The 15340-nt window shown below is 37.4% G+C and overlaps 1 protein-coding gene and 1 long non-coding RNA gene across 2 annotated transcripts in view; one reads left to right on the forward strand and one right to left on the reverse strand.

Annotated features, from left to right (window-relative positions):
* FAT2 (FAT atypical cadherin 2) overlaps positions 1 to 15340 on the reverse strand; it is a 90408-nt gene that overhangs the window by 57963 nt on the left and 17105 nt on the right. Inside the window, exons 2-3 of the mRNA XM_034402080.3 lie at positions 9755 to 13018; positions 8873 to 9187 (exon numbers count right to left, since the gene is read on the reverse strand). Coding sequence (XP_034257971.2) covers positions 8873 to 9187; positions 9755 to 13010 — 3571 coding nt within the window. The 5' untranslated portion in view covers positions 13011 to 13018. The remainder of the gene's footprint in view (positions 1 to 8872; positions 9188 to 9754; positions 13019 to 15340) is intronic.
* Positions 4473 to 10556, forward strand: LOC148115478 (uncharacterized). The gene is made up of 2 exons (XR_015732585.1): positions 4473 to 4875; positions 8181 to 10556. It is a non-coding gene; the product is annotated as an uncharacterized LOC148115478 (long non-coding RNA).

Here is a 15340-nt window from a genome sequence, read left to right on the forward strand (position 1 = left end):
TACATTAAGGATTGAGCAGGGAGTTGGACTAGACGACCTCCAAGGTCCCTTCCAACTCTGTTGTTCTGTTATTCTGTTAAAAATCCTAATTTTTAATTTTCTTAATTATATTACACAACTTCTAAATATCTATTAAAAATAAGAAATATGACAACTAGGCATTCAGAATGGTATAATTACATTATTTCACTAGTCAGGAAATTTAACATGTTACTAAGTCACAGATACTGCACTGACTGAGAGATATACCCAGAGCTCAATCATGCACTGCTAATCTTCACAAATTACTTTACAAATAAGCCCTGTAAAAAATGCCACATATATGAATGAAAAAATTTCTTCAAGTGACTGGGAGTACATTTTTCCCCTCTTCACCTACTCTATGTATCTAGAAATCTGACTTATATATTCTGATGGCAGATAAGTTTCCAGAAAAATTATAATGGTAACAATTATACAGGTTGTCTACGCAATGCAATGTCAGGTTAGTACGTTTCTGCTTCATCCATCACCAATCTCCATATTAGATGCAGCAAATTAGTACTTTAAGATCCATGACAGATTCATGCAGGCCTCAGCTGTACAATTTATATGCCCTTTTTGGTGTAGAGATTATGTGCATATTGGGAACTCAATCAAAACATGTTATCAAAAAGGCAAATGCTACCATTCTAATTTTTGTTCTAAAACATTTATTTATTTTTAAACAAATAAATAAATAAATAATTTGGGCATCCATATAACTACAAGCTAAAAATGATTAAAACCATGATGTCTTGTAGTGCTATTTGTGGAAATGCCCAAACAGAAAATTATCTTGGATTGACATCTCTTAGATGCCCTGTACCTGTCCTATTCAGCTGATCATCACTCTTAAGCAATAACCTTTAGCACACTGTTAAAATCCCCAAAGGACCAGAACAACCATATTTATGCTTATCACCGCTGGGATTACAAATGAATCCCAGTGAATCACCACTGAAAAATATTATCAGAAGATCTGTGTCTGAATGGGATTTATTTATTTTACTAGATTTAATTGAGTGTACTTCTTGGATTAATGTAAATGTTTTTAAAGATGTTATGTTTTTAATGTTTTTACTGTATTTTAATGAATATTAGTTGCACAATTCCTGTAAAACAGATATTGCCCATGTGTAATGGAATTTCTGTTTGAAAGTATTAAAACACTTGCACTTGTGGAATACCTTCCTTCTGCTTCTTGTCAGTAAAGAAAACCAAGGGCATGCCTGAACAAGAACACCCTTGTTCTTGTAGTCACCAAAAACATTCAATTTCATTTCATTTCTTCTGGTAAAGGCAGATTTCAGGACAAAGCCCTGAAAACAAAAAAAGCCCTGGAAAAAAAAGTAAAAGTAAAAAAAAAGGCCTGAAAAAAAAGTTAAAAGGACAAAGCTACAACTACCCTACCTAGCTTGAGAAGTTTAGAATTAAAAGAAAAAGGGAGTAAAAACATAAGATTTTCCCATCCCACTACATCCATATTATGAATAAAGATGAAGTATATTTTCCTAATGAAAGAATTTTCATTTCAAAACAATTTGAACTGATTATCTTCCCAATCCCTTTATGATTGAGAGAGCGATATCTTCTCTATTCAAAGTCTCTGAAGTCTTAAATCGGAGTAGTGGGTTTAATGGTCAGATATTCTCCAGCGTGTAAGAACAGATTGTTCCTATGTTCCGCTCCATGGCTTAGGGCCAGTGTATTTACGGGACCGCCTTCTGCCACCAATTGCCTCCCACCAGCCGGTTCGCTCCCACAGAGAGGGCCTCCTCAGGGTGCCGTCAGCCAGACAATGTCGGCTGGCGACCCCCAGGGGGAGAGCCTTCTCTGTGGTGGCACCTACCCTCTGGAACGATCTACCTCCAGAGATACGAGTGATCTCAGACCTCCAGACTTTTCGTCGGACCCTAAAAACTTACTTTTTTCAGCTAGCCGGGCTGGCCTGATTCCATGTTGGTTTTAACGTTTGATATTGATTTTAATTGATATGTTTTAAATTATGGGCCAAATTTCATTTAATTAGTTTTAATAATTATTTTAACTTTTGTGTACAGATGTTTTTATTTTGGCTGTTCACCGCCCTGAGTCCGAAAGGAGAAGGGCGGTATACAAATTAAATAAATAAATAAATAAATAAATAAATAAATAAATAAATGAATGAATGAATGAATGAATGAATGAATGAATGTATGTTCATAGTTGGTTGCATGAATACATTCAGATTGTGAGAGCAAGCAATCCTGGAAAAAAAAGTAAATTAAAACTTGCTTCCAGATCTGAATTTCTGGCATGGGCTTATCATCAAGAGTAGAAAAAGGTAGTGCTAGAAGGCTCCTAAGGCAGGGGGGACTATGCCAATATTGTTGGAAGGCTCAGAGAAACAGCAAGAAAAACCCTATTTTCCCGAAAATAAGACATCCCCTAATACTAAGCCCAATCAGGCTTTTGAGCACATGCGCTAAAATAAGCCTCCCCCCAAACATAAGCCCTTCCCAAAAATATTTAAACGCTGGAAATCAGGTAAGATGGCAAGAGGAGCCCCATCTTCCTCCACGTGCCCCCAAATAATAAGACCTCCCCGAAAATAAGGCCATGCACTTATTTTGGGGTTCAAAAAAATAAGACTGGGTCTTATTTTCAGGGAAATACAGTAAGTTAACTCACTGAAATACTAAACAGCACTTTGGGGTTTAATAGAAGATAGGTACCAGATATCAGGTAATTTGTAACTTGTTTCAGCTCAGGTCCTAATGCCACAAATAGAGAAATTAATTCCTCACAGAATCCCATCTCCAACTTCATAGCACCTAATGCTTTAGCTACAATTAGTTTAGTTTAGTTTAGTTTATTTATACTTATATGCCTCCCTTCTCCCGAAGGACTCGGGGCGGCTCACAAAGACAAAACAACAAACAACAAAATTACAACTAAAATACTCAATTAAAATCCCCAAAGGATTAAAATTAAAAACTCCCATCAGATCAGCAAATTTGTTGGAAAAGCCATGTCTTCAGGTCACCGCGGAAAGAGCAGAGGTCGGGGGCCATCCGGAGCCCAGTGGGTAAACCATTCCAGAGGGTTGGTGCGCCCACAGAGAACACCCTCTTCTTTAAACTACTACAGAATTAGAAAATAGTTACTGTGATATGACAAGCTGAAGTGCAAAATGCTTATGTGCAGGTGCTTAAGACTAGGTGTATTAGTACTACTAATTACTGTGGTAAATAATTACAGCATTTAGGTATTCATCGTAAATATATGTTATATTCATGAATACATGCATGCTGTTAATAGCTAATTTGTTCACACAGTATCATACCTACACATTGTTGAAACATAGGACACAAGGGCAGCCTATTACAGTTCACTGGTAACAGATTGTGGGTCAGTCTGCATTCATGACATGGATCATGTATTCATGAGGTACATTTTCTATTTAGTTCACATAGATGAAAACCATACTGAAAGATCTCAAAAACTAGCAAGGGTATTTGAGTTAGGGGTAGAAAGACTATCCCTGTTCCTCAAAATAACTAGAGTTAAGAAAAAGTAAGCATTTTATTTGTGGGGAAAAAACATGATCCAATATATTTGCCTCCATTTCACAATTATTAACTATATTTCTACTATCATCCAAATAGTCTTCAATCTTTTCAAGGCAGCACTTTTATTCCATTCACTAACAACACTAGAACCATCTTTCTTTTCCTTATTAAATATTTATTTCTCTGTGCTTCTGCCCATTGAACATGATAAGGGTTGAGTATCCTGGAGTATTTTCCACATAGACCTCAGTTCCCTCTGCTTTACTGAGTGGCAAGTAATGTAGCAATGCAAACTTGCAGTGGCAAGTAATGTAGTCCAAAATATTTAGAAAATGTCAGGCTGCCCACACAATATCCTGAAACTACCAGCAAATTCATTTTTCTTTAATATTTCATACCACACAATAAATTCAAAACAGTGCATAAATCTGAAAATAGAAATAATCAAAATACAGTAAGTTTTTAATTAAGTAAACATGATTAATATAAAAGATATGCATTAAAATGGGGGGATTGGAAAATCCATGCATAGACACACCATCTATAACATTCACACAGGAAAGTTCTGGTTGCAGCCAAAATGCTTTAATTAAAATCAGAAGGAAAGTTTTAATAAGCTTGGGTGAATCCCAATTATTACAAAACTATCCTTCGGTAGATAAAAAGCAAACAGAGAAACAGTTCAGTTATAATGCTCAATAGACTCAAAATACAGATGGTTGGGATAGGAGATGAGAAAAAAAAGAACAGAATAAAGGTTTTTAGTTCACTAACTGGTGTACTTCATATTGCAACACTTTTTGTGTCTCCACATTCTGAAACCAGTCACTTTTATTTTTCTTCTCTTAAAAAACTAAATAAAATTTCATTATTATCACCTTCTGTCTCAGGACGAAACTCAGTTCTAAAGCAAAGTATTATTTGCAATCAGCACTGTTGACATTTGCTGTAGAAAAACAAGTTATATGGATAGGAAAAAAGACAGTTTACAAACTGTAATGAGTGAATATGTTTTGGTTAAAGAGATGTCTAACAATGAACAATTTCATCAACCACAGTAGATAAAAGTTAAACTATTTTATCAGCCACAGCTGCAAATTTTAATTGAAAAACAAAATAAACAAGAAGTACCCAATGAAAAAAGTTGTAAGAAAATACAATACAAATCCAGGAAGCTGAAAGATAATATAGGAAAGCAAGAAGCTAACCTAAATGCTTAACTTACAAAAAGAAAGGAACTGGAAATTCAGACTGCCTGGAAGATCAAAGCCTTGCTTCTTTGCTGGATGGGGATAGAATGACGGTATGCCTACTTTTATTTATTTTCTTATTTTACAGCATTTATATGCTAGCGATTTTGCTAGACTCTGGGTGTTCTCACAATATGGAACCTTGATTTTCGAAGCCTAATTTGTTGAACAAAACATAATGATTGGGTACACATATAAATTTAAACCATAACGAGTGGGTTCACAGATTGTGTAAATTAAAACCAAATCAAACCATAAGTTAGTGTGATTTGTGAAACATATTGTGTACCAAATGTCTGTCCCATATACTTCTTTCAGCAATGGGACACATAGGAGTGCCTTCTTTGTGATTTTTCAGGCACTATATACACCAAAGCCCAAAATCATTAAGGACTTAAAATGCACAGGAGGTATCTCAGTGTGGGGAAGAACACGCTGGGCCTAGTGCTGCAGCAGGCCATCCAAGGCCTCCCTCAATCCACTGAGATACCTCATGTTCCCCTGAGGTCCCCACAATTTCTCCCCCCCCTCCGGCATTCTGCCCCACAGGGTCTCCACAGACTGGGCCTGCTTTGCTAGCATCCCAGATTCCACTTACTCCTCCCCATCCCATTTCCCATGGATTACTTACTTTTTGAAGATCTCCAGAGCTCCAGAAGAGGCTGACCCACTGGCAGAGAATTCAGATGATGGTGAAGCTGTAAGAACGTGAAATCTAAGGAAAACATTTTCATCAGCTTCTGAGTAAAAGACTTTGGCTGGGGCCCTGTGGCCAGCAGGCCTAGGCCTAGGCCCAGGCCCAAACTAAGCCTGCAGGCCCTCATGGCAGAGAAGCCAGTCTTTTATTCAGATAGGGAAACCTGTTTTTTTTACATCTCACCTTCTTACAGCTTCATAGGCTTCTGAATAAAAGGCTTTGGCTTCTCTGTCACGTGGGTCAGCCTCTTCTGGAGATCTTCACAAAGTAAGTTCAGTAAAGCCATGGGAAATGGGGTGGGGAGGGCCAAATCTGGCCTCCGGTGGCTGCATTTCAACCTGTAACAGGCCCGGGAGGCCTCCAGAGGCTCAATTTCGGCCTGTAACAGGCCACGAGATAGTGCTACAGGAGGCTGTCCAGGCCAAAAATGGGCCATAGGGATGGGGTGCCTACTAGCAGAGGCACCACGGGCCGCTCCTTTGCTATTTCCAGGACGGCCCTGCAGGCCAGATTTAAGCACTTGAGTTGGACACCCCTGTTCTAGACCCTAGTTAAAGACCTGCATCACCTACCGAATTTTTTGGAGTATAAGACGCACCTTTCCCCCCCTAAAAGGGGGTGAAAATTTAGGTGCATCTTATACACTGAATGTAGCCCTGCCCACCCACTGGCTCCCACCCTTTGGCCTCTGCCTTGCAGCAGTTACCTCCTTGCAAACAAACAGCAAGAAAAAACAGCTCCTTTCAGCTTCAGCACAGCTTAATTAGCACAAGTTGATTGGATCGGCCTCCCGACTCTCAGCTGATTTGCTCTCAGCTGTTTTGTGCAGGGCTCTGCTGCTTGCTGCAAAGAGATAAATTGCTGGAGCAGATTTTTTTTTCTTGTGCTAATCAAGCTATGCTGAAAATGAAAATGAAAGTAAAGCAGGCTGTTTGCTGTTTGCTGCAACGAGGCAAAATTGCTCAGAGGCAGAGGGAGATTTCTTTTTCGTCTTTTTCTCACCAAAAAAGGTAGGTGCGTCTTATACTCCGGTATGTCTTATATTCTGAAAAATATGATAATTTAACTCAGATATCAGAGGGAAATAGATTTGCATATTATCAGCATATTAATGGCACCCAGCCCAGACCCACAGTTGACCTCACTCAGCATTGCCCTAAGAATATTAAACAATAATGGTGGTTCTAAAAAACAAACATCTAGAAGCCACTCTCTGGAAGCAAACCCGGAGATAAGAATAATGTCAGACCCAGATAATTAACTGAGAAGGATACCATGATCAGAGCTATATTCAGAAAGATTAACAGAATTGAACTACAGAGCATGTGATCTGATGCCCCAGGTAGTTCTGGGGCTAAAATCCAGGGCTGAAACCCACTACAATAATTTGGATAATCCAAATGAATGCATAAAACTGATTGACCTCTCTCAAATACCCTGATGAAAAATGGATATTTGCAAAGAAGTTATCTAAATAAATACAACCATCTCTTTTGACATACAGAGAACAAACTCCTGATATAAGGAAGCATTTCCAACATTCTAGATCCACCTCGTCCGTCTACTTCTTCCAGATCTTAATAGCTAAAATAGGCGAGGCTGGAAATGCATTTTGGGGGGAAATAGACCTGACTATGCACTGGATGACCCTACAGATACTGTTAAAAGTGTAGTATCAGGTTTCAAACAGATAAAAATAACTTTCTGTTTTATATTTTCACAAATTCATTTCAATGGATGACCAAGGTTTGCAGAATGATAGCCAGCATTCTATAGTACAGAATCCCCTTTGTGATAAAAGCAGTTCTATTAGACAGTACCATGACTTCTTTCTTTGTCCCCACATTGCATGTAATAGGTACATCTTAAGATTCCACAACTCTTCCTTTCTTTTTTTAAATTTTTTTAAATTTAATTTTTTAATTTATTTTAAATACAAGTAATGCAAACAATATGAACATATATATACACATCTAATTACAAAAAAGAAAAAGAAAAAAATACAAATAATACAATGCGCGCCCACCCCCGGAGACCATTTCCCCCCCTTATATTTCATCTTCCACCAACACTGATTTTATAAAATCCCCCATATTTCATTATAATTGTTTGTTTTAATTATCCCTTTTTAAAATTTAATTTCTGTTAATTTATTGTTTGTTGCCATGCTCCAAATTTCATTATACCATTCATATCTTTGAATATCCTAATTTCATCCCCAGTATTTAGCCATCACATATCTAGCTGCCATTAACAAGTTTACAATCATTTCTTTTTTTGTTTCATTTATATCCCGTTGTTCCACCAGCAATAATAATGCAATTCATAGTGATATATCTAAATTTACATTCAAAAGTGCTCTAATTTCTCTAAACACCATGTGCCATATTTTTTTGCACTATCACAATCCTACTACATGTGTTTATATGTTTCGACTTCTTTCTTGCACCTCCAACATTTATTTGTATATTTACCATCTATTTGATTTAGTTTACGTGGTGTTAAATACCACCTCCATATCACGTTATATCCATTTTCCTTAATTCTAACTGACATATTCTTATATATTCTTCTATTTTGAATATTTTTCCAATTGTTGTCATTTATTTCTCCTAAATCTGATTCCCAAATTAATTTTAAACCTTTTGCCTGCTCTTCTAGGCAGACAAGGAGAGGAAAACAGTGTTGTTTACCAGCAGCACCATGCCCACTGGTCCTGACACAGAACAAGGCTGCTAACCTCTAACTCAAATAGTTTTCTCCAGACTGGAACCCTCCATATGAGTTGTACCATATGGATACAACTCTCAGAATTTCTAGATAAAATCAATGCTGACTTTATTAGATTGTTTTCTTCATTTCAATAAAACCTAATTCTGAAGGCTCTAGGCAGCTACCAAACTCATCATAAAATGAAAACATCCATAAGGGAAAAAATGAACTGTAGGAATTACACTTCAAACAAATCTGACCAGTGCTAAATTAGGAAAATGCAGTGTTAACATTTGTCTTAAAATTAATATGCCAGACACAAATAGATAAATTTAAAGAACAGTATATGGGTAACATAGAAATTTAACCAAGATTAATTACCATTTCTCAATATCCTATAATTATTTGAGATAACAACCTCCTCATCTTAATAGAAGTTGTAGTAAGCACTAATGCTTTTGTGTTAATTAATCTTCCTTCTGCAATGATCAGAGAAATCTAAACTAAAAACAGTATATATTTTTCCCGACCAATAGGAACATACATTTGAATGTCAAAATAGTGAGCAAGAGAAACTAAAGCACAGATCTTATACACTAGGTATGTCTTTAAAAAAAAAAAAAATGAATGTAGCACCTTACCAGTGAATGGATTAATGGCAAACAATCCTTGATGGTTTCCATTTATGATGTGGAAAGTCAGTTTCCCCTGTGAATCAGTATCTGGATCAACAGCTTCAACTTGAAGGATGGAAGTATTGGCTGGTGAATTCTCCAAGACAGAGGAATAAAAGACAGGTCTGGACAGCTGAGGTGGATTATCATTGATGTCACTGATTTCAATGTAAATTTCAACCACAGAAGACAGGGGGACGGATCCTTGATCAACAGCAAGTACTGTCAACCAATAATGAGAACACAATTCTCTGTCGAATGGCCCCATGGTAAAAATAAGACCTGAGAGAAACAGAGTATTATATGATTTCTAGTGGCAAGAACAAAATTAAATACAGGGTGGTGGGTTGTGGGTTGTTTTTTTTTTTTTGGGAGAATTAAAGTGGAGTTTCTCTTCCATAGATTAAGCAACTTAATCTATGGAAATGTACTTTTCATCTTCACAATGACTATATTTTCAGTTTCTGCGGACTTAAATCTATCCTAACCAATATAATGCAAGCTATATAACTGATCCAATCTGACCATTAAACAAACTAGTAAAGAAAAAAATGTTCTATAAAATCAGATCCAACTGAAAATCCAATGTGTTCTTTTGTGAAATGTATATAATATAGCCTTCCACTAACTCTAGTTAGTATATTACAAAGAAGCATGCATTCAAGTAATGTATGCCTCCTGCAAAATTATTTTTTGTTGCAGATAGGCAATGTTTATTGTATACTAGAAGGTTTATGATGGTTAATACGAGATAAAATAATGATAAATCAAAATCTTAGATCAAATAATAAGTTATCATTTGACCACTCCTCTTCTATTCTCCCTTCTTCTACAATGCCCCATTATTACCTGTGTCATTTTCAATGTTGAAGAGAGCCATGCCAGATCCCTCTCTGATGAAATACTGGATTTGTCCATCTTTTCCTCTATCACCGTCTTGAGCTACTACCCTCATCACAGGTGTCCCTTCTTGGATGTTTTCTTTCACTGATCCTTCATACACAAAATAATCAAAGGAAGGAGGGTGCAGATTTTCATTAATGTCCAAAACATTTATCTCAATGTAGCAGAGAGAAGAGAGAGAATAGGGCATCCCAGCATCACTGATCTTCACAGAGAGATTATAAAAGTCCATTTTTTCATAATCTAATTCTTTTTCCAATGTTAAAGACCCTGTAAATTCATTCAGATGAAACATATTTTCATTATCACTGATCAGACTGTATTTCAGCTCTCCCTCAGAGGTAATATCTGGATCAAAGGCTTCCAGGAAGAGTAGGGTGGTCCCTGAAGGCAAGTCCTCAGGAACATTCATCTTGTTCAAGGCTGGGATGCAGTAGGGAGGATTGTCATTTACATCTTCCAAAGAAATAACCAGGTCAGCAATTGCAAAGAGTTGATGACTCTTTTGTGGCTGGTCTCTGGCTTCAACTTTTAATATGTACTGAGGCTCCAATTCTCTATCAAGAGTAGCAGTCACTACTACTTCTCCAGTAACACTGTTGATAGCAAATTTATCACTGTGTGTGAGAAAGGAATATTTCACTCTGCTGTTGTCATTTGTATCAGCATCATTAGCTGTCAACACAGCAACTGTTGTACCCATTTTTATGTCCTCTGGTATAGTTATTAAATATGTGTTTTGCAAAAATGTAGGTGCATTATCATTTGCATCCAGAACATTCACAGCTAATAATTTCCATGTTGACTTCTGAGGACTGCCGAGATCATATACTGTGATGTTAAGCACATAGAAACTTGTTCTTTCATGGTCCAAAGGAGAAAGTACCAGCAGCAGACCTGTTTCTGTGTCAATATCAAAACAGCTCTCCTCATTTCCTGAAGAGATGACATAGACCATTTTTCCATTAAAGCCAGTATCACTGTCTATTGCTGTGAATTGAGCAATGGTAGAGTTAACTGGAGCTGTCTCCAGTATATCAATAGACCGTGGAAATGTGTCATCAAACTGTGGTGCATGATGGTTTATAAGATATGTATTCAAGGAGGAATCTTCATCCTGGTGGTCTGGAGATGGGGAGTCAGCAAAATGGATTATGGTGTTAGCCAGTTCCTTGAGCACCCCCGTTTCCTCACATTGAAAAGAGAGAGGAGTTTCCTGGTTGACCACAGTAATATTTATACATGCTGGGGATGCAGAATTATTTCCATCAGTAGCGCTAATTTTGAGAGCATAGGAGATTGGTAGGCGTGAGTGGTAGTGGAGATCCTTGAAATGTGCTCTAAGGGAAATAACACCAGACACAGGATTCAATTCAAAAAACTGTCCTTCATTGCCAGACTTGATTTCATATTTTATGGGATTTAGTTCATCTCTATCAATGGCTGAAACTGTGAACACAGAGTGCCCAATAGGTAAATCCCATGGAATGCTTCCATTGCAGTTAATCTTCTCAAATACTGGCACATTATCATTTAGGTTATTCAGAATGAGGGAAACATAAACTTCAGTCTGATGACGAAAAGGAGATCCTGAATCTGATGCCCAGATACGCAAATAATACCACCTCTGCATTAACTCATAATCCATTAATTTAGTAGTAGATATGACACCTGTAAATGGGTCAATGACAAATGGAACAGTCCTCTGATTGGCTATGTTGTATGTAACGAAGCCATTCTCCCCACTATCATTATCTGTAGCCTTTACTGAGAAGACACTTGAGCCAGGAGGCAGATTTTCATCAAAATTACTCAGGTATGAAGATTGGGTGAAGCTAGGAGCATGATTGTTGCAATCAACAACGTCAACAATAACAGTGGTAGAAAGGTGTCTATAACTGGCTGTAACTTGAAATTCAAAATGAGACTGTTCATGGAAATCTATTTGTTTTGCTGTAGTTATCAGACCAGTTTGTGGGTTGATTTTAAAGTTAATACTATCAGAACTTAGTTTCAGCATATATTTTATATTTTGGAGAACTGGAGTAATTTGAACCATGGCAACGTGACTTCCAGGGAGCACACATTCATTGAGTTGGACTTGATAAATATCTTTTTCAAATTTGGCAGAGGTATATTTAGAAGGGTGTATTTGAACAAATACAGTCTGGGAAAAAAGAGGTGGCTTGTTCTTGTCTTTAGCCTGCAAGCTGAGATTGAAACCAAGTGGGCTGTTGCTCCAATTGATCTCTTTGTCTGATACTATCATGAAGTCATTACTTTCCATATATGATCTGATGGCCCTGAAATGCCCTCTTGGGTCTCCATCTACAATATCAACAGAATCTACCCCAGTTCCTGAGCCATCAGTTTTTACACTTAAAGTAGCATAGAGGAGATCTTCAGCAGAATCAACTGGCTTCACTGAAGCAATAACAGGTGGTTTCCTGGTAGATGGTTCCACCAGGATGGTAAGACTGGCCATGTTTCCAAAACCGTTTCCTTCAGAGATCTTCCTCATTCTGTCCACAGCCAAGGCCTTTAACTGGTGCTTTCCTCTGTGGGTAGCATTCAGTCTCACTGCACTCATGATTATTCCACTGGTGGGATGAATGGTAAACAATTGTGACCTCGTACTTAGCGTATAATAGAATTCTGCATTCTGGCCAATATCAGCATCTGTGGCACTGACCAAGCCAATTGTGGTTTTCAGAGGTGTGTCTTCTTCAACAGTCACTTTATAAGAAGGAGGTGAGAATAGAGGCTTTAGGTCATTTCTGTCAAGAATTTGGACCAGCACCTTGGCCCATGTCTCGTAGGCAAATGTTTTCTCTGTGGCATGGATTATTAAAAGATACTTGTCTTTGAATTCCCGGTTCAACCGGTCAGTGTTACCGCTTCTGGTTCTAATTCTTAAAAAACAGAAATCTCCAACAATATATTCCTCAGCTTTAAAGAGACCACTAGTGTCCCCAGAAACTATTTTATATTTGATATCCCATGCTGGGTCTTTGATGTATATACCCATTTTGACATAGTTCTCCATATAAGTTTTGGGTGCTGAGTTTTCATAGATTGAAGTGTTATAAAGAGGATAGGTAAAGTGTAAAAGGGATCCATTGCCTTTCTCCGAATTTCCCTCACAAGCCAGAAAGAATGCTAGGCAAAGGGCAAAGTTCACAAAAAGCTTCCTTGTATCCATTGCAGATCCTAAATGGAAGAAAATGAAAACAAGAGAGTGAATGGCTTTAGACAAAGCATGATATAAAAACGTAATGTGACACCTAAGCTACATGTTTACTATTTACCAAGTTCTTCTTTTTGTCATTTTTTAAAATCTTAAACAACATAGATTTATTATTTCAGAAACCTTTTCAAGATCAAAAATCAGAAATAGTTTTATTTTCTATTTTATTTATTTATTTATTTATTTATTAAATTTATATACCGCCCTGTTCCTGAAGGACTCAGGGCCGTGAACAGCGAACGATAAAAATACATGTAATACAAACGTTAAAAAAACCAATTAAAATATACTAAACACTCTGGTCCTAGATAATTCAAGACATCCCAGTTTAAAACAAAATTTTAACTGTACCATCTCAATTTTTAAGACAGCTCATTCTGCACATATTGGACTGTTTAGGAATGCTGAATTGTGACCCTGTAAGATGCATATTGTCATCCAGATTTGTCATCTGCTGCTCTATATGCCTTTTCCAGTTCAGGCAAGAAACTGATTTCCATTTCTTTTCTTCTGAAACAAAATGTTTGTAGTTTAAAAGCTTACTAGATTCTTTTTTCTTGATCCATTTGTTTAGGTTAGTAGTAATTAGTCTACAATTTGAGAGAATCCCATAATGACATGCTTTTTAGATAGCAACAAAATATATGTTATGACTGTACAGCAGCTGCATGATTCCAAGAAAAGATGAAGCTGCAACTCATTTGGGCTGAAGCACCTTTCTGGAATTGAAGCCAAAGCACTGCAGCCTTAATATGTCATTTTATGGTAAAATTACATACAATATGGAGATTTTGAGCTGTACATAATGTGGTATTCAGGAAGTTGTCACCGTTTTCCTTACTGAATTGTAGAAACGTTCTTCACACGACTCATGTCTTAGTAAGTGGTTAATATAATTGGCATGGTTCATACATCATGTTAATCTATAAATCAAATAAATCTCATTAAGGCTTGATGTGCTACATAAATTGTGTGTGTGTGTGTGTGTGCGTGTGTGTGTGTGTGTAATATCAAGAGACATACAGCAATTGAAAGTACCAATTTCTTTCTATAAAAAGCAACCGTTTTAATAGTTAATCCAGTATTGTTTCACAGTATAATTGGGAAATTATTCTCTGACCCCTACAAGCACACTAATCAGTAACATGAGAAAAACATGTTATATTAAAATACCTTTTCATTTGGCATACAGTATAGCTGTCAGTTGCTAACAGGGGTGAAATCTATTTACCTTCCTTACCGGTTTGGAAGTGCACGTGCCGCGTATGTACAGACCTTCTGCACATGCGCAAAACCTTCTGCACATGCGCAGAAGGTAAAAAACACATTACTTCCTGGTTAAAACCAGGAACTAATGACACCTGGGCGGGTGGGTGGAGCTTTGCTCCGCCATCGCTACTGGACCACCGAACCACCAGCCAAGATCGCTACCGGACTGGGCGATCCGGCCCGGTTCAGGAGCATTTCACCCCTAGTTTCTAACCATTTCACCACTGTATGTTATATTTAGTCTGTACCAGTTTCCCTTAAATATTCTCCAAATGTATTGGACTCCCATAATTGGCCTTACTTTTTCTTTATTAAATTTGCTAAGAATTACTTGCTAAGAATTATGAGAACTACAGTCCAATATTATCAGGGCACTAGGTTGGAGTACACTGATCATCTAGAGACTAGACAAAGAACATAATAGCACATGGAGAAGCAAGATCAACCATATATTACTTTATACAAGCTGCAGTGGTGCAGTAGTTAGAATGCAATACTGCAGGCTACTTCTGCTGATCACCGGCTGCCAGCAGTTTGGCAGTTCGGGTCTCACCAGTCTCAAGGTTGACTCATCCTTCCATCCTTCCGAGGTCAGTAAAATGAGGACCCAGATTGTTGGGGGCAATATGCTGACTGTAAAAAACTATTTAGAGAGGGCTGTAAAACACTGTATATAAGTCTAAGTGCTGTTGCTATTGCTATATGTAAATCTGAAGTGGCAATTATTCAGATATCCAAATAATGCTAGGAAACTCCTTTTGCAGTTTTAGCTCTTACCTCTGACTAGCTTTTGAAATTCTTCTCTGAAGTCCAACTAATTCTCCGTTCTTGGGTTTGCCAACTACATAGGGCTTGACAACTTGCAACTGAACATCTTTCCTAACCTTTCCCTTTCCTCACTTTCCTTATTCCAGGGAGCAGCAGTAACTTCTTCTAAGAAATAGCATGAAACTGCTCGAGAGGGTAGAAGGATTGTGACAATGTACAAGCATTCTAACATGCATATAGTCAAACTA

This window comes from Pantherophis guttatus, chromosome 2, assembly GCF_059756535.1.
Source record: "Pantherophis guttatus breed Tessera chromosome 2, ASM5975653v1, whole genome shotgun sequence".
Taxonomy (NCBI): Eukaryota; Metazoa; Chordata; class Lepidosauria; order Squamata; family Colubridae; genus Pantherophis; species Pantherophis guttatus.